At 42.5% G+C, this 23175-nt stretch overlaps 3 protein-coding genes across 5 annotated transcripts; 2 read left to right on the plus strand and 1 right to left on the minus strand.

Moving 5' to 3' along the window:
* Nucleotides 1–3550: 3550 nt before the first annotated feature.
* LOC125237529 (acyl-CoA Delta(11) desaturase-like) lies at nucleotides 3551–5015 on the minus strand. The gene is made up of 3 exons (XM_048144650.1): nucleotides 4859–5015; nucleotides 4299–4472; nucleotides 3551–4206 (listed from the first exon to the last, which is right to left on the minus strand). The coding sequence occupies exons 1-3, from the start codon at nucleotides 4996–4998 to the stop codon at nucleotides 3738–3740; spliced, it is 783 nt and encodes a 260-aa protein (XP_048000607.1). The 5' UTR covers nucleotides 4999–5015; the 3' UTR covers nucleotides 3551–3737.
* Nucleotides 5016–8023: 3008 nt separating this feature from the next.
* LOC125237498 (acyl-CoA Delta(11) desaturase-like) lies at nucleotides 8024–17280 on the plus strand. 3 transcript variants are annotated; one of them, XM_048144613.1, is made up of 5 exons: nucleotides 8024–8155; nucleotides 8400–8606; nucleotides 9024–9186; nucleotides 11945–12118; nucleotides 16454–17280. In XM_048144613.1, exons 2-5 carry the CDS (start codon nucleotides 8402–8404, stop codon nucleotides 16938–16940), a joined length of 1029 nt encoding a protein of 342 aa, XP_048000570.1. In that variant the 5' UTR covers nucleotides 8024–8155; nucleotides 8400–8401; the 3' UTR covers nucleotides 16941–17280. The 3 variants fall into 3 exon arrangements, with proteins under 3 accessions (XP_048000570.1, XP_048000569.1, XP_048000571.1); XM_048144612.1 differs by having other exon boundaries at nucleotides 8102–8237; XM_048144614.1 differs by having other exon boundaries at nucleotides 8102–8237; nucleotides 11935–12118; nucleotides 16454–16917.
* Nucleotides 17281–18373: 1093 nt separating this feature from the next.
* Nucleotides 18374–21364, plus strand: LOC125237492. The gene is made up of 2 exons (XM_048144601.1): nucleotides 18374–18449; nucleotides 20626–21364. Exons 1-2 carry the CDS (start codon nucleotides 18430–18432, stop codon nucleotides 21362–21364), a joined length of 759 nt encoding a protein of 252 aa, XP_048000558.1. The 5' UTR covers nucleotides 18374–18429.
* Nucleotides 21365–23175: the final 1811 nt, after the last annotated feature.

Raw genomic sequence — 23175 nt, forward strand, 5'->3', positions numbered from 1 at the left:
ACTTATAGTGACTTTGGTATTTTTATAAGAACAACATGCACTTACATCCAGAACAGTGATATTTGGTGCAGTGGAATTGCTGATGATGGTCAGAACGGAACTCCTCAAATCTGAACGGCACACTTATAGTGACTTTGGTATTTTTATAAGAACAGCATGCACTTACGTCCAGAACAGTGACATTTGGTGCAGTGGAACTGCTGACGAAGAGTGAGCCGCCCCTGGTTAGAGTTCCGTTCTGATAATCGTTCTCATCTGTAAGTAGTTCAGAATCATCCAGATTTCAAAATTGGTTCAGAAATGACGGAGATATCGAATAACAAACATTAAAAAATATACAGACGAATTGATAACATAATCTAACATTTGGAAGTATTTATCACCAGAATCCCAAAGGAAGGCGGTTTTTTTTTCTTAAAAATTATGTTAGTATACATTACATCATCAACATTACAAACTTATCACTATGGTAAGTAACATAGTAGGTACATAAATTCAATTAAATTAAAAACAAAACGATTAAAAAACATTTCATAATATTAATTTTAATTAGTTATGTAAAGTACTAATACGGCAAGGTAGTACTTTACCTTTGCTGTTTGCCTATGTTCAAAATGGTAAATGTTGACGACCCAAAAGAACTAACTGGCACGTGTATTTGTAATACAAATATATACATTATAGTCGTCATTATAAGTATTGTTACTCACTCGTCTCCCGAGCGGAGGAACTTGTTCCTCTATGGCACAGGTGATGCCAGTAGGTAAGGTTTACTTTAGTGTCTATTCTATTGAACTCTTACCTAAGATAATTCTCTCTTCCTTTAAATAAATACAAATTATGCTTCTTGTCTATAGTTTATATGTCAAAGAGCTAGCATAACTATCAAATATAAGCAGACGCACCTCCCGTTTATTGCGCACTTAGGTTATTAGAAAAGAAGAAACGGATATATGTCGCGGGATAATTGCTGCCTGTTGTGCCAGCTAAATTGTTATTAGTCTTAACAAAATATTGTTTCGAAAATTATGATTGTAAATATATTTCGAATAGTTTTAAATTTATTCTACACCGTGTCCAATAAGTCCGAATACTCACATTTTACCTCAGTTCTAAAGATATAGGGATCACAGGCCATAAAATTCTTATTTAAACTAAAGAGTATATTCCTCTTAATAAAATACAACCACAAAGTACATGAAATTTCCGAAGTGTCTAAGAAAAACAAAGAGGTAAAGTGCCAACAAAATACTTGCTCGGCACGCAGGTGACGAGTTATTTTTCATAAGGAGAATCTGTATGTGATAAAACAGATGCCACGTGTCCAAAATAAACTATTATGGGTACCGAGGATAGATAACGTTCCGGGCAACTAGAAAAATGTGCCTAGATTCCAGAGCTCACCATCGGCCCAGGTGTGGGATGCAGTATGTAAGCGAGGTAAACTACCTTCAGTACTTACAGATAAAAGCGTTAAAATCAACGTTTTTTTCTTTAAAACCAAGGTTTTGGAGAAAAAAATGCCTTAAAGTTAAAAAGGATGCTTGGGAATGAGTATCATGTGTCCCAACAAGACGCACCTCCAGCACATTCGGCAAATGGTATTCTAGCGTAGTTTCAGACTAATTTGGCAGTTTTTTATCCGAAACATGAGTGGCCACCCAGGCCTCCAGGTTTAGGTGTATTAGACTATTTTGTATGGTCATACATGCTTTGAAGACTAAATTTTTATAAAATCATAAACCTAGATCATTTCAAAAAGGTTATCGAGAGTATTTGGGATGAAATGTGAAGAAAACGGTGCGTGCCGCGTGTGATCCGTTTGAGAAGCGTTTGAGGCTGGTAAACAAGTTAATGCTGGAGTTATTCCAAAACATTTGTTGTGAATGTAGTAAATAAGAGTGTCATTCATAAAATATAATAATAATGTAGTAACTATTTGTTCATTTTGTTTTATTGGCTATTTGTGCTGTATTCAAACTTATTGGACACGGTGTATGTATTGTTAAGTATTGAATATTGTTGAATATTTCTTAAATTTTTTTTTTAAATGCCCTTGCAGCACTGGTGCAGCGCTGGTGGCCTAGCGGTAAGAGCATGCGAGATCGAAATCTGGAGGTCGCAGGTTCGAACCCCGGCTCGTACCAATGAGTTTCGGAACTTATGTGCGAAATGTCATTTGATATTTTATTTGCCAGTCGCTTTTCGGTGAAGGAAAACATCGTGAGGAAACCGGACTAATTCCAATAAGGCCTTTACCCTTCGGGTTGGAAGGTCAGATGGCATTCGCTTTCGTATAACTAGTGCCTTCGCCAAATCTTGGAATTAGTTGTCAGAGCGAACCCCAGGCTCCCATGAGCCTTGGAAAATGCCGGCATAACGCAAGGAGGATGATGATGTCTCCCGAGCGGAGGAAAATCAAATCATACTTTAGTATAAGCCATGTGATTTATATTTAAGAAATCAATATTTTGTATTAAACATATATATTATTATTCTAGTTTTTCTTTTTCATAAAAATGTGTTGAAATCCTATTATAATTAATTCAATGTCGTTATTAATAGTATGTTTTTCTACGGAGTAGCTCGGTTTTGAGACAATCTGTAGGTACTACGTCGTGTCTAATTTACACCTGCCGGCGAAGCCGCATGGCTACTTATCGTCGACGCCAGGCGCCGACAGCAACGCAGTCTGGCTCTGTCGCGCCAACAACGTACGCAAGAGCGATAGAGATAGATCGCTACGAAACATATATTATCGTGAGCGTTTATGCATTTGGCTACGTACCCTGATGATAGAAAGCGTTTTTTTTAAATAGTTCCTTTTACATACAATACAATACAATACTTTATTTATAACATCGAGTTACAGGTCAAAATACATTCAAGTACATGTTCTAATAAAAATACAATACATTAAGTACGTACTTAAATTAAATGTAAGTAAGTAACTCATTGGATAGGAAGCTCGTAAAATTCGTCCAATGAGTAAAACGTTTGGTCAAGGAGCCATCTACGTAGTTTTCTCTTAAAAGCCACAATGGAAACTGCATCCTGTTTTACTGTGTCCGGCAGTCTGTTGTATACGGACGGGCCCATCACATTATACACTGACCTCTCAGACTTGCGTAGGTCGTGTTTAGGTGTGACGAGCAGATGGGCGAGCTTGTCGCTGCGCATGGCGCGGTGCGGGTTCACGCCTCGCTGCCGGAACACATCTAAATTTTTGTGTGTGAAGAGAGCTACCTGGTATATAAGTTCGCAGGGGAGAGGCATAATATTTAGTTCCTTAAATAGCTCTCTACATGTTGCGTCATCGGGTGCGCCGACAATGGCCCGTATCGCTTTCTTCTGCATTCTGAACACTCGCACGGCATCTGCAGCGCGTGCCCACAGCTCGACACCGTAGGTGAGGAGGCTGTGGACGGACTTATAGACAGACTAACACCAGATTAATATAGTAAACAATGATTATGGCATAAGATGTTATGAGAAACAATATTATGATTGTTGAATAGGATGGCAAATAAAATTATGGCAAATTCACATGCATTTTGTAAACTTTAAAACTAACTAATATTTAGGTTACAAAACGGGGCGACTCCGTTGGATTGTCTGATCTGCCTGATGTGTCATTACGGGTTTAGATTTACATCCACAGCGTACTAAAGCACATTGTAATCCGAGATGACATGACTCTGTGTGGCAAGCTTACAAATCCGAATGCAAGATCTAAATTATTTAGTGGAATCACCAACAAGATCGCTCCGTGGTCGCCCCCACAGGTCCGTGCCGTCGCCCGTACGGCGCGCCCTCCGCGCCACGGCGGCGGGCGTTGCGCGCCGCAGCCCGCGCGCCCAGCCCAGCCGCGCGCACGCCTCGACGAACCGCGCCGTCGGGTTCAGCCAGCCGTTGCCGCGCTCCGCCGCGCGGTAGTCGAATGGGAACACGTGGTGGAAGTTGTGGAAGCCCTCGCCCAGCGTCACCAGCGCCACGGGCAGGCTCTGCGCGGGCGCGATGCGGGCGTCGTAGGGGCGGCGGCCGGCGCGGTGCGCCACGCTGTTGGTCGTGAAGAACGCGTGCCACACCGCCAGCACGCGCGCGCACGACACGTGGTGCGCCGTCGCCGCGCACTCGCCCCACCACCACCACGGCGCGAGCGCCGGCAACACGAACGCGAACAACGCCGTCAGGTAGAAGCTGTACCTACAACAACAACATTTTAATTCCTGCCATCTTCAGACTCAATTATTCTGACTCGTAGGCTCTGAAGAGAAAAACTCTTAAAACTTACTTACTTGTCCTGAAACACCAGCACGGGGTTCTGGTGGAGGTCGGCCACGTGTATGGCCCGCGCCGCGGCCACGGCGCGCGGGTGCGGCCGCACCAGCAGCCAGCCCACGTGCGCGAAGAAGAACCCGCGCGCCGGGTTGTACGGGTCCGCGTCCGTGTCGCTGAACGCGTGGTGCGCCCTGCCAGTGCCAGTACCGATACACAATCAATATCATTCTTACTTGGGACTGGTGTCATAATATTATAAGAATGTAGTAATGTAAAATGTAGAATGCCGCCAGTGGAGCTGCATAGGCTGTGCATTGCACTTGACTGCTACACTTGGCGTGGCCTCTGATGGGTGGTGCTAATAGTGCAAGAAGCTGGCAACAGTGTCTACCAGTCATCTTAACACAGTTGTAATTACTCGCCATACAATAAATTAATGGCTAGGTTGCCAGACAACACTGACCTGACGACCCTGATTTGAACCCAGTCCGGGGCTGAATTTCCTCGCATTATGTACATACTTACTTACCCATGTGGGTGATATTTATTTATGATTGTCGTCGCTCTGTATCTGTACCTGTGCTCCCTCGCGAAGCGGAGCGCCGAGTGCTGGTAGGCGAGGCTGTGGAACGCCACCAGCAGCAGCTGCAGCGGCAGCCGCGCGCGATAGGAGCGGTGCGCCCACAGCCGGTGCGCGCCCGCCGTCACGCCCAGCATCGCGCACACGTACAGCAACACATCTGCGGACCCCACACTTGTTCTTGCATATTACATTTGGTACATATAGTACAGAATAGATGGAACGTAACACTGACAAAAACGTCCGCTGCCTACGCCATTAGGCAATTATGCTCGACAAATGACCGATGTAGACCTGCCTGGCCAGAAGGAGCGCGCGTGTTTCCTCATCCGAGTGAATTACCTCGCGCTGTCAGCTCTGTCTGTGACGAGCCTAATATTGGGCGTCTGTACAACCGAATATATAACAATACGACCATGTACCATGACCCTGTGTCCTCCGCAGATAGGCATCAATGTAATCAAACTTACTAAAGAAAATGGTAGACCATCTAGCATAAAAGAAGCCGACATAGATGCCGTAGAGGCCGCTGAGATGCCAGAACAGCATGGCGGCGACGGCGCGGGGCAGCACGGACCAGCGTCGCGGCTCGGCTTGCGGCGTCAGCACCGAGGCTTCCTGCAACGGGCCGGCCATGTCTCTCTCGTAAGGAGCCATTTTGAGACGCTCTTCAGCTGTTGATGCTCTTCGTTCCACTATTTTCATAAGACATCTCAAAGATGATATGTTAATTGAACTTGTGGGTGTTCCTGTTGAGAGCAACACTTGATCTCGCTCTGAACCTCAAGGAGAACTGCCCACTGCTCTGTGAGACTATGAAACACGAGTGTATTGTGTTTGTTCGCTCACGGAAGAAGTGCTATCGTTGATGCTTGGTCGATAACGCACAATAAAAACTTGCATCGATCGTTATCAAACCATAATCAGTGCGCAGTTGCCTACTAGGTAGGAGTAGGTACTTACCTAATAATGAGAGAGAAGCGATATGCTGCCCACATACTCTCAGGAGTCTTATTTTGTACAAGAATTGTTCCTATGAAATGTTAGTACCTAAGTAGGTAGGAAGATTAGTAGTACGATGAGTTTAGCACTACTGAATATTTAGATAGTGTGTCTGCCTTCTAGGATAGCAATCAATTCATTGAATTCTCTCTTCAACGTAACATTTTCTATCGAGCACCAGCTGCAACTGAACATCGTTAAACAATGTGGATTAAGAGCTAGTACGAGTCCGCCTCGCCTGTACTGCCTGTAGTCTCATACTTATTACTTACCATTTTGAAACATGAGTTCCAAAATAATGCCCCTGACGGGTGTTGATATCCGTGACGTTATGACGTACTTACCTAATTTATTGCTTCGATACTACATACACCTCCTGGTTGTAGGTACACGCTACACACTTATTACATTGTACTGAACTGTAGCCAAATACATACATACATATAATCACGCCTGTATCCCATAAAGGGGTAGGCAGAGTACATGAACTACTAAGTTTCAGTGCCACTCTTGGCAAAAGGGGTTGAAAGAAATCCAAATTGTGACAGGTTGCCAGCCTCTCGCCTACGCCACAATATCCCACAGTCGACTTCTACGACACCCACGGGAAGAAAGGGGGTGGTGAAATTCTTAACCCATCACCACACGGGCCCAATGTAGCCAAATGTAGATATTATATTCGTCTTTAAATCATCATCATTCTATTATATTAATGAATTTGCTTGTTTGCCACACCTGATAATAGAGTAATAAAATAGGCAATCACTGAAACAGTTTGCCATTCAAGTGCAAGTGTGTTGTTGTGGTGCGAGGCGTGTCGCCGTCGGCTGTCGGCGGGCGCAGCGCCACGCTCCGCCGCCAGCGACCAGCGACCAACGACCAGCGACCAACAACTTCAAGTGCATCAAGGTTGCAAACATGACTCAGGGAAGTTTTTCCCGCCTTGATGTGACCTGGCCTATATTAGTTGTCTTTGAAAAATACCATTTTTTTTTTTTTTTTTTTTCTGATTTTTCCCTGACATTGCATGCGGACCCCTGTGAGGACTCCCCCATGACCCATGAGTCGTGGCGAATGCCTATTGCCTGGTCTAGGTACGTATTATACAGTGTGTTTGGTAACCGGATGCAAAGTTGAAAGTAGGTGATAGTCTAGGCCATTTAGAACACTTTTAGATTTTTTAACAAGCGGATGCGTCCGCTAACGTTAAGTAACGTACTTCAGCATGTTTGTTTATTAAGGGAAAAATGGAAAAAATACGCTTTTCACCTGAACAAGCAATTTCGAGTTCCAGAACCCGCATTTTATTTATTTATTTATTTATTAGTAAGTAACTAAAGGACGGTAGATAACCGTATGCTGCCGTTTTTTATCGTAGGCACATTCGATATTACTGCCACATCATGAAATTATTTTGCCTCATGCCTAATCATATCATAACACGCTGAAAAGATCAGGCCCCGTAGCCGAATGGCATTTCTGCGTTGCGAAACGCCGCAGAAATGTAGTCTGGCTCTGTCGCGCTACTTAATACGCAAGAGCGATAGAGATAGATATTATCGTGAGATTCGTGAGCGTTTGTGCATTCGGCTACGCACACATGGACCTAATTCGACCCGTGTATAAATGTCAAAGTCGCATCATTTTAAAATCAACTGTGAATATTATCGCATGTTGATTCTATCAAGTGTTGATTAGATCGCAGTTCTGAGATCTGTATATTTCAAATGAATATAATATTAGTTACTTACCTACCTCGGCGCAGCTCGAGGGCGTGAACAAGTGACAGTGCTTTCCTCCTCCATTACTAATTTGTGTTTTTGATGTTATTAGGGTTTCTTCGTCCGTCCGACGCGCCGGTCCGCTTATTTGTATCACAGATATTATTACCTATCTTGTAAGGCATCATGCGAGGTCACAGATGTCACGGTTGTCCCCTAGCACCTGAGCTGAGCTGCGCCATGAATGAACCTAGCGACTCCCCTGTGCGAAAAAATATACTATAATATGTTTTTTTTTAAGATACGGAACCTTAACACACTACGTGTCGCTTCATCGGTTTTTTTCTACGGGTTGTGTGTAGACAATGGTGATATTAATAAGTAGGTAGGAATGTCACATGTCTTGTTAATGATATCACGAGGGTTGGACTTGTCATAATTATCTTCAAATAATAAATACAATACTGTGACACTCCACTCGGGTTGTTCGTTTAACCTATAAGAAAGCAGGAAGGTGGTGGTGAGTCGCAAGTCGCAATACTGTCAGAAGTGCTCCGGCAGCTTAAAGTGGGTAGGTACATGTACATAAACTGCATTTTCAAATTGAAAATTTTATAAGAAGAAGAAAGAAACGTAACATCGTAACAATATCGGTAAGTAAGTATACAGTAGTAGGTATAAATTTAAATGTTGCCTTCTAATTTTTTACTAATTAACCTTACATTGCAGGTTCTTCAACTGCTTTACCAACAATGTCAACTATTTCATTCTCACACAATTTATCTATCTAAGAAGTCATAACATTTAACATTTAGGAATGGCTCCAAACATCAAAGAAAAGGCGCGACTAGTCGACGAGGCTCCGCTGGCGGCGCCCGCGCCGGAGCCGCCGGCGCCCGGCGCGGGCCCCCGCGAGTACGCGCTGCGCCTGCACGTGGCGCTCAAGTTCGCCTACTGGCACCTCGGCGCGCTCTACGGCCTGTGGCTGGCGCCCCAAGCCCGCCTCGCCACCGTACTCTTCAGTACGTTCACTGTGACGGCTTAGCCACGACATCGGTCTAAGCGCGACAGCGGTGAGCGGTAGCCATAAGTGCGAATGAAAAGTCCCATCGATGTGTCTCGCTCCAACATATGGCGGCCGCTAATCGCTGTCGGCGGCCGCTAACCAATGTCGTGGCTGAGGCGTGAGAGCCACAGGACTTACCGCAAAAACTTATCCCTTTTCTTTAGTACCTACAAAAGATCAACGAATGTACTTGTACTCCCTTACTGTAGTACGTGATGATGCTTACTAACTTCTTACTAATGACTCCTTTTCAAGTCAGTTTACTATGACGGATAGTCTAGTAGTTATTAGACAACTACGGAAGCCTAAACTACGAATGTCCATACATAATCTTGGTCGGTCGCAGGTATTCTATTATATGTGTCGTTTCCAGACATGGTGTTGTTCGTGGGCATGGGGCTGGGCACGTCGGTGGGCGCGCACCGGCTGTGGGCGCACCGCGCGTTCAAGGCCGCCGCGCCGCTGCAGGCGCTGCTGCTGCTGCTGCAGACCCTCGCGAGCCAGCACTGCGTCGTCAACTGGGTGCGCGACCACAGGTGTGTGTGTGTGTGTGTGTGTGTAGGAGCTCTGTTCAAACGGCGCACCTAATAGAATTTTGAGTTTGTTAATTAACATTCATGTATTTTGACATTGAATGGGCATATTTATATTAGACTCTTCGCTTCACCTGCGGGTGGTACTCACATGCAATAATATAATTGTAATGTCTATCAGAATTCTAATACTACATAAAAAACACATGCATTTCGCGTAATGATTTTAAGGCTGCTGCGTTGACAACCAACAATCAAACATAATGAATTAAATTATCAATCATAATCATAAACAAGGGCCTTATTATAAATACCTATAATAAACTCTTGGCAGTCTTTGCTTTCAGATACTGCTAGCGGCACCTATTTCGCGGCAGATGTACCTGTAGTTTCGCTACTTCATACTGGAGGGCGCTACCGCTCGGAGTTTTCGTTCATTCAGTGAATATCTGTGCATTACTGTACAAGAAAATTTTCCTACAGTCCCATTTTCTGACTATCGTTTGGATCACTCAATAAATACTTAAATGTTTTATGTCTAAAACTTGTTTTCTGATTTTTGTTGACGATTAGTCTGATATTGCGTCTACACAACAATAGGTGGCGCTAGTAGTCTTCACTTTTGTGTAGTGTGTAATTTATTAAATTTTATATTATAGTTAGCAAGAGGCGTCGCTCAACGGGTGCGATATTCAAAATGATATCACCACAACATATTAAAGAAATAAAATACTGCTGCTAATAATATAATATATAATAACAGTTACTCTGGACCTTGTATAAAAACGAATTACAAAAGAAAATAGAGTAGCCGCAGCAGTATTTTTAATATATTCGACGGTCCCAAGTAACACTGTCGGATCTACAAAATCGTCATTTTCATTTTATTGCATTAATGATCTTAAAACATCCAAATTTATAATATGACATTTTCAGAATTTTACATTTCTCTCTATCTTCCGAAATAATATGTCACAAGAACGTCGTATCTTACACAGCGTCTAGTTTACAATGTCGGATGTCGCGTTGTAACAATGTTAGCGGGAGCGCGGGTAGGGCGACGCGGTCGTTTGTGCCACTACCCACAATATTGTATGGATAACCGCCGACTTCGCGAGCTCACACACCACAGAACTAAATCAAGATAGAAGGAAAAAGTGTATCTACTTCGCGTGCGAAAAAGTTAAATAGCGAGCAACATTGTTCGCCGCGCAAGTCAGTCTGCTCCCGACCGCTGCCCGCGAGTGACATACAGTGAAAAATACAAAATGGGTCGGTATTCGATAATTAACTGTTCAAACACCACCAATAAAAGCAAGGGTGTTAAACAAAGTGTTTCCTATCATCGGTAAGTACCATTTGTCCTAAAATATTTTTTATTAAATAAAAAACACGATTTTCCTATTTTTATCATCAAAACATTAGCTGACGTACGGCCGTCAAACTAGTTTTCCATTGCGGCTTTAATTTGACGAGTCCGACTTGGCGTGCGTTTAAAACAAGCGATATAAAAATAGGCTATTCAAACTGTCGAGACAAAGTGAAGGTAGATTTGTTATTTTGTCCGTCGAACTCACGTCGAACTTAAGAATAGTGGTGCACCACGGAACTATATCGTCATGTATGCTGCGATTTCCTTATTCGACTTAAATCGATTTTGCGAAGCAGTGGAAATTATAATTATGTTTTTATATTGTTATGAAACTATACATATAAAGTACGAGTGAAAATTAATTTAACTTTAAAATAGGTTACAGTTACGGTATTAACGTTGAATTTGCGGTCGGCAGAAAAACAAATACAAACATAATACGCTCTATATTTATTATGAATAAAAATAACTCTAAAAATGTGTTAATGGTTAATAATATTTCTATATTACTAAAAGTTATAACAAATAACATGAGGATAATGCTGTGACTACATGGTCGATTTTCTTAAAAATATTACGAAATATTAACTAGTATTAATACCTACCTACTAAAATCTTTGTTCCTGGCCTTAGGCAAATTATATACCTACTAGTGAATTGTTTGTCATCACACGAATACAGGTATATACTTACTTCATTTCACAACGAAGATGAACATCCGATATTTTTAACTTCGGCGGGCAACCTCCACAATCGATCGAATGGGTTACGCGGCGACAACGTTCCCATCACTAAAGTACACTCGTGACGTCATAGGCTCGACACAAAACGTTACACGCTCGGTTTCGCTGTTAATCGCCGAGCCCACAACATCTAGCTGTCGTATTTCACCACTACAGAAGAAAATTCACAACACAGGTAATTTAGTCGTAAATGACACATGCGACCCATATTATTACCTATTGTCCAATAAAAAAAGGCGTTAGTGTCACATACGACCATTTTATATGAACCATGTCCAAACAAAAAAGTTGTATGTGACACATCCGACAAAATCGTTTAATAATCTCCTGGCAAGAATGTCGGTTGTACTATTTCTGAGGTTTCCTCAAGTATTTTCTTATTTTTACTTATGCACATCTTAAGAGTATCTAAAAATAGTAACTATTCCTAAATTTTATAACTTAATATCATAATTTGACAATTTTATAGAGCAAAAACCTGTTTGCAAAACTTTGATTGGCTCTGCTGGAAAGTAGTCATTTCGCAAATCCGACAGTGTTACTTGGGACCGGCGAATTATTATACTAGGTAGGTACTCCGGAACTTATTGAATTGTATCGGCAGTACAGATTAATAATGAGTAAATGTATTGTTGGTGAGGGTCAGGCTGCACCACAAGTACACCGACTCGGACGCAGACCCGTACAGCGCGCGGCGCGGCTGGTGGTTCTCGCACGCCGGCTGGGTGCTGTACCGCAAGCACCCCGAGGTCGTGAGCCGAGGGGGACACGTCGACGTCTCCGACCTCATGGCCAACCCGCTCCTGCGCTTCCAGAAGAAGTAAGGACATACATTTGGTACAAACATTCAAAGAAATCTCGTGAGCTCGCATCAGTCTCCTTAATATTTTCAGCAATTTTTAGCCATGTACTAGCTAGCTCAGTTTTTAACGGCACTAGCCTTCGCCATGTCTTGTGTACGCAGAACACTCGGAATAACGCTGTCATCGGCACTACGGTGCCCGGAAGGAGCTCAACTTCCATCTAAATGCGTATTGCTCCAATTTCGTCGAACAAGACTGATGACGATAATACTATGTGACCTCATAATAGATTCAGCAGTTTAAGACTCCTTATTCCTTAGAGCGCTCATCAATTTCACGAAACGGCCATCGATAGATGGCGTTGGCGCTCGGTACGCGAGCACCTGCAACTCAACGCGCGTTTCAACGCCGACACAAATAATCTTGATAGTTTTGAATTAAATTGGTAATAACATAATTTTCAATTTTATACGGGGAATTTCCTGTTCATGGTATGGTAGTAGTAAATAAGGTGTATGAATGTAGTAAAAGTATAGTAGTCTACATATACATATATAAATACAGGTTTCCTAATTGATTGATTCAACAACCAACACCGCTGAGCCGAAACTACGAAAGCTAGAAAGTCGAAATTTGTATAGATTGCATTAACAAAATTTCGAAGAGATAAGAATCGATTATGAAAATTTACACCCCTAGTAGAGGGAAAAAGGGGGTGAAAGTTTGTATCGGGATCAATTTGTTTTTTTTTTATTAGGAAAATTTTAGTTAGGAACTTGAAATTAGAGAATAGTTTAATAGTGATTTCTGTTTTTTTATTGAATGTATATGCATACTGATTGGTCCTATTTTTATCAGAACCCAGTTCTGATGATGGGATCCTGGAGAAATCCAGGGAACTCCTCAAGTCTGAAAGGCATACATATAGCGATTTTTGTGTTTTTATATGAATAGCATGCATTTACGTACGGAACAATGACATTTGGTGCAGTGGAACTGTTGATGATGGTCAGACCGGAACTCCCTAAATCTAAACGGCACAGTTATAGTGACTTTCATATTTTTATAAGAACAGCATGCACTTACGTCCAGAATAGTGACATTTGGTGCAGTGGAACTGCTCATGATGTTGTGTCACTTTTTAACCATCGCCTCAAATCTCTCAAGGAAGGACGGTTCTCAATTCGTCTGTTTTTTTTTTGTTTGTTCCTCGATATCTCCGTCGTTACTGGACCGATTTAAAAAATTTAATAATTAAAGCATTAAAAGCAGTTTTAAAAAATACCTACACATTTCTACATATGTTCTGCCTACCCCTTTATGGGATACAGGCGTGATTGTATGTATGTATTTGTACATAATCCAACATTCGCAAGTAGCTTTCATCAGAACCCAAAAGGCGGCGGTTTTTTTTTCTTAAAAATTATTAAACGTTTTTTTTATGGGATAGGAGGCAAACGAGCAGACAAGTTGCCTGATGGTAAGCGATCACTGCCGGCTATGGACACCCGAAGCACCAGAAGTGTTGGTGCGTTGCCGGCCTTTAAGATGGATGTACGTTCTTTTCTTGAAGGTTTGAAGGTCGCATCGGTCCGGAAATACCGCTGGCAATAATTCATTCCACAGTTTAACTGTGCATGACGTGACCTGTGCAAAACATTGCGTCTTAGAAACATTTGAAAGGGTGAAAATCAAATTATGTACATGTTCGTTCTAAAAGTAGCTGATCAAACATCGTCGGTTTGGAAAGCCTGCGGTTAAATTTTTACTCCTTCCTTACTATACATATTTTATTTAGAGGGTTTTGAGATTTAGGTAATAAAACAACGCTTCATTAGGTTTAATAGCATTATGTAAAGTATAATGTCAATGTAAGTGCAAGCAGTCTTATGAATAGAATAGCAGTTCTGTTGACCACCTCCTGACTCCATCATGAGACCTTGGACCTCATCTAGTTCGATGGTGCTCGTCGGCCCAAATCTAATGAGCCCAAACATGATGGGGTTATAATGAGGAGAATAGCAGTTCTGTTGACCACCTCCTGACTCCATCATGAGACCTTGGACTTCGTCTAGATCGATGGTGCTCGTCAGCCCAAATCTAATGAGCCCAAACATGATGGGGTTATGATGAGGAGAATAGCAGTTCTGTTGACCACCTCCTGACTCCATCATGAGACCTTGGACCTCATCTAGTTCGATGGTGCTCGTCGGCCCAAATCTAATGAGCCCAAACATGATGGGGTTATGATGAGGAGAATAGCAGTTCTGTTGACCACCTCCTGACTCCATCATGAGACCTTACGACTTCGTCTAGATCGATGGTGCTCGTCGGCCCAAATCTAATGAGCCCAAACATGATGTGGTTATGATGAGGAGAATAGCAGTTCTGTTGACCACCTCCTGACTCCATCATGAGAACTTGGACCTCGTCTAGTTCGATGGTGCTCGTCAGCCCAAATCTAATGAGCCCGAACATGATGGGGTTATGATGAGGAGAATAGCAGTTCTGTTGGCCTCCTCCTGACTCCATCATGAGACCCTGGACCTCATCTAGTTCGATGGTGCTCGTCAGCCCAAATCTAATGAGCCCAAACATGATGGGGTTATGATGAGGAGAATAGCAGTTCTGTTGACCACCTCCTGACTCCATCATGAGACCTTGGACCTCATCTAGTTCGATGGTGCTCGTCAGCCCAAATCTAATGAGCCCGAACATGATGGGGTTATGATGAGGAGAATAGCAGTTCTGTTGGCCACCTCCTGACCCCGTCATGAGACCTTGGACCTCATCTAGTTCGATGGTGCTCGTCAGCCCAAATCTAATGAGCCCAAACATGATGGGGTTATGATGAGGAGAATAGCAGTTCTGTTGACCACCTCCTGACTCCATCATGAGACCCTGGACCTCATCTAGTTCGATGGTGCTCGTCAGCCCAAATCTAATGAGCCCAAACATGATGGGGTTATGATGAGGAGAATAGCAGTTCTGTTGACCACCTCCTGACTCCATCATGAGACCTTGGACCTCATCTAGTTCGATGGTGCTCGTCAGCCCAAATCTAATGAGCCCGAACATGATGGGGTTATGATGAGGAGAATAGCAGTTCTGTTGGCCACCTCCTGACCCCGTCATGAGACCTTGGACCTCATCTAGTTCGATGGTGCTCGTCAGCCCAAATCTAATGAGCCCAAATATGATGGGGTTATGATGAGGAGAATAGCAGTTCTGTTGACCACCTCCTGACTCCATCATGAGACCTTGAACCTCATCTAGATCGATGGTGCTCATCAGCCCAAATCTAATGTGAGCCCAAACATGGTGGAGTTATGATAAGTAGAATAGCAGTTCTGTTGAACATCTCCTGCCTGACTCCATCATCATGAGAACCAGAACCTCATCCTGGTCCCAAAATATAATAATAATTCAAACTCTCAACAAACTTCACGTATAACTTAAAATCCAAAATCATATGAAAAGCATGTCGAATGCTAAAATTGCATAAGGTGTAAAAAGGATCAAGATTTGTTTAGTCGCAGTTTACGGCACTTCTCGGAACTATTGCGCTGCTTACGAAAGCTAGGTGCGCCGGACGATCAAACGCAGGTCCATTGTCTTCGAGCGCTCGGCGCAGACTGAGCGGGCTCGCGTTAGCACAGTGTCTTTTATTCGAATTTTAGGTGTTTTAAAAACATATCTATCGACAGAAAGGTATGTCTTATATGTATGATTTTTTTTTTTCGATAGGTCAATAAGAAGTTCTAGTTTAGGATAATATTATTTAAGAGTTACAAAAAATGCAGGAATCGCAGGAAAAATACATAATGTAAACCTCTTTTTATCGAAAAAATGGGGAGGATACGGAAGGTTATTTATCCACCATTTCAAGTAAATCTTAAAATGTCAAAGTATTAGCTAACTTGTACAGGATATAACAAATAGGATTGTGATCATTTATTACCCCAAATAACATTTTTAACAGTACAATCACGATTCTAAACGAGCTATTCCACTACGAAATTTGAAAACGTCTTCCGAAAAAACTGATTTTTCGGAAGTATAAAAAGACATATTTTAAAGTAGTACCAATTGACTTTCTAGCTTAAGATATGTACTTTTAGGAACATTATCATTTTTTTAATAATCATTTATAGTTTCTTTATAATTTTGAATGAAAAAGGTTCTATTTTGCAAAAAACGCTCGTCTTTAGGAATAAGGCCTCTTAAGCCTAAAGAGGTGACACACAGAGTAGGTAACTTATGCAGGAATAACAATAACCGTCATCTCGTTTCATTTCAATCGTAGGTTGTGTTAAACATCTATTTAAATGGTTGATTATTATTTGTTTCAGATACTATTATCGGCTCAACTTCCTGCTAGCGTTTGTACTGCCAGTTGTAATACCGGTGTTCCTGTGGGGCGAGTCGTGGCGCCACGCGCACTGCCTGCAGCTGCTGAGCCTGCTGGCCATCTCGCACCTCGTGTTCTGCATCAACAGCCTCGCGCACGCCTCGCGCCCCCGCCACCCCCGCCGCCGCCGCCAGCCCTACGACACGGCCGACACGTCCGTGCAGAGCGACCTGCTGTACGCGCTCGGCTTCGGCGAGGGCCACCACAACTACCACCACGCCTTCCCCTCCGACTACCGCCTCTCGGAATCTGGAATGAAGTATTTTAATTATACCAACGCTCTAATCGAGTTCTTCGAGCGGATCGGTTGGGCGTGGGACTTGAAGCGGGCGAGTCCGGAGATGATCGCGAAGAGAGCGCTCAGGACGGGCGACGGAACCCACCCGCGCTCCCTCCACGTGAACGACGGTTTCAGCAATTCTCCTTGACTAATTTGTGTTTCTATTCTTTCATCTTTAATGGCTAGTCAATTGTCTATTGAAACCACAGTCCTACCGATCAAAATATAAATATTGAATTGATTGTACATACGAGGTAGGCCATCTTAATTTCACTAGGATAACTTTTCAGAAAACTGTTAAAAAGTATTTATAATTTACTCCATGGTTTAATATTTACTTTGGCGGCGGAACGTTACATTCCCTGTTATTGTGTTTGTTTATTGTTAGGTATATGATTGTCACCTTGGCTAAATAGCCTTTATACCTATACCTACAAAGATGACAAAGATGTAAGAGTTTTACTAAGGCAAAATTACAATGTTGCAAAGAAAAAGGTGTTTTATTTTGAACTCAAATAAGTTGCTTCCTCAATACTAGCTATTTCAGAGTATTTAGGCAGGCTCAGAAACATAAACGATACAAACGAAGTAAAATAAAAGTTTTGCACTTAAATTACAATAAATTAATAGTTTAAAAAACACTATAAAACACGCTTTTATAAATGCACGTAAAAGCCAAAAATAAATTATGGATCGTTCAAGTTGTCTCTATTTGTGAGCTGAAGTTTAAAAACTATGTGCTTTTAATTATAATATTTGATTGTAAAAGCGTGGGGCGCTGGAACAGGAAAGACTTTTTGTATAACTTGCTGATAAATCAAATTATGCTATGTTACGGGAAGGAGGTTACACAGATTGACGCGCTAACTGGAGTTGCAGCATGACTAGTAGGTTCTACATTAAACAGTCAAATCAATTAAAAGTCAGTGTTCAAAGTAGGTACCAGTTTGTCGAACTCAGACAAAATATGCGCTAGTAGCGAGGAGAGTCGACAGTCACCGACACTTAGAACGCCGCTTTTTTCCGGTAATCAAAGTACAAAAGGGGAAAGTGTCTACAGTGACAGGATGCAGAGTTCTTGTTCGTGGACGAGATATCTTTGGTTCTCTTTGGTAACCCTTAGGCGGCATATATTATGTAAACGTTATGTTCTTATGCAACTTCATTCGCCAGGAAGTTCGGATTAGTATTTGAAAATAAATAAAAATCATCTGTCAATTTACTGTCAAGTATGTGTTATAAAATATTGGACAAATAATTTATTATAAAACCGGTTTTACTCGTTTGTATAAAGTTTTAAATGTTATTTAGAACCCGTCTAAAAATATACAACGAAAACCCACAATAAAATCCGGAAACAAATAATTGATGCCAGAAATTGTTCGCATATATACGTCAGCCCACAGATTTATCGAGAAGTGGGTGCCTCATCGCCTCGAAGAACCTTGTTAAGCTGACTATTTTTCTGTATCGGATACCAGAGCATACCAGAGGCCGAAAATAGCCTGGCATCCGCAAAGAGGTTCCACATGCGCCCGGGGGCTGCGCCCTCTATGAGTGACAGTGCTGTCATATGTCATCCCGCCTTTCAGTTTTTTCTATTTTTGTAAACATTGTGTTTTAGTGAAATATTTAGTATGGTTTATTGTTATTTATCGTAAGTTTTAGTGTTTAATTGTTAATAATTTTAAGCCTGTGTGGATGCAGACCAATACAGTAGCCACTGGCAGCACGTCGTTACAAGCGTTTCCTTGCGATCAGTGCGACAAATCGTTCTCTACAACCCGTGGTCTAAACATTCATATAGGAAAATGCCACAAAATTGTAAATCCGCCTATCACCGCCACATGTCCACCCATAGTGGGACCCCAAACCAGCCCTCTAACACCTGACCACGATGTAAATAACTTCCTCCTCCACCTCAGCTATCTCAAAAATAATTTTCCTGTTATCAAAAGAATACCGCGTGGAGCAAGGATCACCGTAGCTAGTCGATTAACCGACGTTATCAATACCTGCGTAGAAAGCAATAGCACTGATTCTTGGAAAAACTTTCTAACCTTTTCATTTTCCACTCTCCATGCGACTTCAGATAATAGACGACTATCACTGACACAAAAAATAAAGAACAACTGTGCCCACCCCCTTAATCACCACCCTTCTGTTAATCACCAAAACAGCTATTCATCATACCGTTCTAGCAACAATTTAAAAAAGACTGTTGAGGGAAAAGTAAGCGATGGCGACCTTAAAGGAGCCGCACGCTTGCTTTTTTCAACCGACGTGCTGTCTGTGGACTCACCTGAGACTCTATCGGCTTTGCGCGACAAGCACCCGTCTGGCCCAGCAACTCCATACTTTTTAGATCCGCCTACAGAACCTAATGTGTGTCTTCAAGTACAAGAAAAAGACACAGTAAATGCAATTTTCACATTCAAAACGGGCTCGGCAGCAGGTCTCGATGGAATTTCTCCACAACACTTAAAAGACCTAACCTCACACTGCGTCGGCGATACTGGCAAACGCCTCGTTATCGCTCTTACTAAATTAACCAACTTCATGCTGTCTGGAAAAGTAAACCCCCTCTTTGTACCCATTATTTATGGCGCAAATCTTATTGCCCTTACGAAAAAAGATGGGGGTATTAGGCCCATTGCTGTTGGTTCAACTTTTAGGCGTTTAACATCCAAAATTTCTGTGCGACATATACTTACAAAATTACAAAAAGAATTCGAACCTGTACAACTCGGCTTTGGGACTAGGGGTGGGTGTGAAGCGGCAGTACACGCTCTCCGCACCTGCCTTATCAATGACCAGTGTGAGGTAGTGCTTAAACTGGATGTCAAAAATGCATTTAACTCGCTCAATAGGGACGCCCTGCTTGCAGAAGTCAATAACCACACTCCAGAACTTTACAACTATTTATTAAATTGCTACGCAAATCCCTCAAAATTGATATACAAAACCCATGAACTCTCCTCTGAAGTAGGCTGCCAGCAGGGCGACCCTCTCGGACCAGCCGTTTTTAGCCTAGCCATAAATCCTATTATTCAAAATCTAAATTCAAAATTTAACGTATGGTACTTAGATGACGGTACCCTAGGAGGTGATGCTAATACGGTATTGGCTGACCTATTGGAAATAAAAAATAAATTTCAACGAATTGGACTTGAATTAAATTCTGATAAATGCGAATTATATCTCACCAGTTTTAATCCCGACACCATTCAAAAATTTCAGGCAATTACGCCTAACATTAAATTTGTCAACAAGGACTCACTAAACCTCCTAGGGTCACCCATCTTCGAAGAAGCTATTCCTAACATCATTACAAACGCGACTTCCAAATTCAAAAACTGCGCCGATCGCTTACTCGAGATAAATTCTCATTCCGCTCTGACTATTTTAAAATTCTGCCTATTTGTACCTAAATTTACCTATTTGCTTCGCTGCTGCCCTTTTTGGAAGCATCAAAATTTATTATCACCTATTGACGACCTCATTAGATCCTCCTTAGAGTCAATTTTAAACATTCAGCTCAGCGAGCATTCCTGGAACCAGGCGTCCCTTCCCATCAGATTCGGCGGGTTGGGTACGCGCAAAATTTCTAGTGTTGCTTTGCCGGCGTTTCTATCATCCGTCTACGGCACTTCCGCCCTCGTGGGTAAAATATTAAGGGCTTGCCCTTTAAACTACGAGACGGCGTGCCTGACGGACGCTAGAAACGCTTGGCTGACGGCTTGTCCGAGCCAAAATTTACCTGAAAAATTACACATCCAACGTTGCTGGGACGACACTATTTGTAAAATTACTTTTGACGAACTCCTTTCCAGTCCCAGTACCACTGCCACAACGCGGGCGCGGCTGTTCGCAGCCGCAGAAAAGGAATCCGGTCAGTGGCTGCACGCTTACCCCTCCCCTCCCAGTGGTACCTACCTTGAGCCTGATACCCTGCGCCTAGCCGTGAGTCTCAGGCTCGGAGTAAAGGTCTGCACCCCTCATAGGTGCCCCTGCGGCACAACCGTCGACGAGCTTGGACACCATGGCCTTTCTTGTCAACTGAGTGCCGGTCGCCTCTCCAGACACTCTGCCCTGAATGACATTATACGCCGGTCTCTTGCTACCGTCAACGCGCCGGCCATCCTTGAACCAAACGGCGTTTCGAGGGACGATGGCAAGAGACCGGACGGTATGACCCTAGTTCCTTGGAAGATGGGACGGGTGCTAGTCTGGGACGCCACATGCGTCGATACACTGGCACCTTCCCATCTTCCAAGAACCTCAAACAGGGCTGGGGCAGCTGCGGAGGCGGCTGAAATAAAAAAGATGACAAAATATCGGGGTCTCGGACACCAATACCATTTTAGGGCAGTTGGCGTCGAGACCCTAGGGCCATGGGGTCCAAGCGCCCGTGAGGTTTTTAAAGAGCTGAGCGCAAAGCTCAAAGAAACTACCGGTGACCAGAGAGCTGGCAGCTTTCTCTCGCAACGCATTAGCATTGCTATTCAGCGAGGGAATGCTGCCAGCATCTTTGGCACCATGCCGCGGGGGCCATATTTAGACGTATTTTAGTTTATTTTTAGTTTAGTTTAGTTTTTAATTTAATTTTAAGTTGTTTTTTATTGTTATTTTTAGAGTTAGATATGTATTATTTATTTGTTACTTAAGTTTTATGTCTAATAAAAATATACAAAAAACCCTAACCCAACTTATTTTAAATACAACGTTTATCTTTCTTTTATGCGGGGGCTTCGCCCCCGAGCCCCCCTTTGTTTGCTCTTAAGGGTCACAGGAAAACCATTACCCAACTTATTTTAAATACAACGTTGATCTTTTTTTTATGTGGGGGCTTCGCCCCCCGAGCCCCCCTTTGTTTGCTCTTAAAGGTCACAAGAAAACTCTAACCCAACTTATTTTAAATACTACGTTAATCTTTCTTTTATGCGGAGGGCTTCGCCCCCCGAGCCCCCCTTTTCGTTACTCTTAAGGGTAACAAGAAAACCCTAACCCAACTTATTTTAAATACAACGTTTATCTTTCTTTTATGCGGGGGGCTTTGCCCCCCGAGCCCCCCTTTGTTTTCTCTTAAGGGTCACAGGAAAACCATTACCCAACTTATTTTAAATACAACGTTGATCTTTCTTTTATGCGGGGGGCTTCGCCCTCCGAGCCCCCCTTTGTTTGCTCTTAAAGGTCACAAGAAAACGCTAACCCAACTTATTTTAAACTTTTTCGCCCCCCCTTTTTTCTGTTCTTATCTTCCGGCACCATCATCAGGCCTTGAAACCTAATCGTAGTCATAGTTCATTACAAGACTTTTCTAAGAAGCCCAAAAACAGCTATGATACGATGTTCCATCATGTAGTTCCAGTTCATATCTTCCGGCTCCATCATTAGACCTTGAAACCTAATCGTAGTCAAAGTTCATTACAAGACTTTTCTAAGAAGCCCAAAAACAGCTATGATGCGATGTTCCATCATGTAGTTCCAGTTCATATCTTCCGGCTCCATCATCAGACCTTGAAACCTAATCGTAGTCAAAGTTCATTACAAGACTTTTCTAAGAAGCCCAAAAACAGCTATGATACGATGTTCCATCATGTAGTTCCAGGTCATATCTTCCGGCTCCATCATCAGACCTTGAAACCTAATTGTAGTCAAAGTTCATTACAAGACTTTCCTAAGAAGCCCAACCCTTTTTTTTTATTTCACATAACGTGTAATTTCCAATAAACAAAACAATTTTGTTTTTGTTACAAAAACTGTCCCCTTTTTATTTTTTTAGGGCTCCGTATACAGTTTGGCCCCCTTTAAATTTGGGCCCTGTCTAAAATTAATATTGATAAATAAAATAAAATTATACTGCCAATTTAAAGCGGTTAACAATGTTCATAACTATTCAAAATTTCAAATCGATAGCGTTAGTTCCCCAGATATTTAGTAACGTGACAGACGGTTTTATGTGGGCCTTTCACAAGGAACCATTAGAACGGCTATGAAAGACCAAACAAAGGCTAGTCACCAAAAAGAGTGGGATGCCCTGGTTGGTCTGAAGCATTCAAAGCTCTTTATGCAGAGAGTAGACTGGATGGAGCAAAAAGCTAGGGAAGCTAGGCAAAAGACAACTCCTAATTATAACGGGGGTGTTCAACCACCAAAGGACCAAAGGACCAAAGGACTTCAGAGAGCTACCCATGAGCCTCATCATCCGATACGTGGAGATGGTCGAGAAGCTCCTGAATAGCTGAAGGATCTTAGGATCGTAGGGGGTAATTGCACAAAAGATCCCAATGGGTCGAAGTGTATCCGTAAGGGCCCCCGCAGATTTAAGATAAGATAAGATAACGTGACAGACGGACAGAGTTTCACCATTAGGATCCCTT

This window comes from Leguminivora glycinivorella, chromosome 21, assembly GCF_023078275.1.
Source record: "Leguminivora glycinivorella isolate SPB_JAAS2020 chromosome 21, LegGlyc_1.1, whole genome shotgun sequence".
Classification (NCBI taxonomy): Eukaryota; Metazoa; Arthropoda; class Insecta; order Lepidoptera; family Tortricidae; genus Leguminivora; species Leguminivora glycinivorella.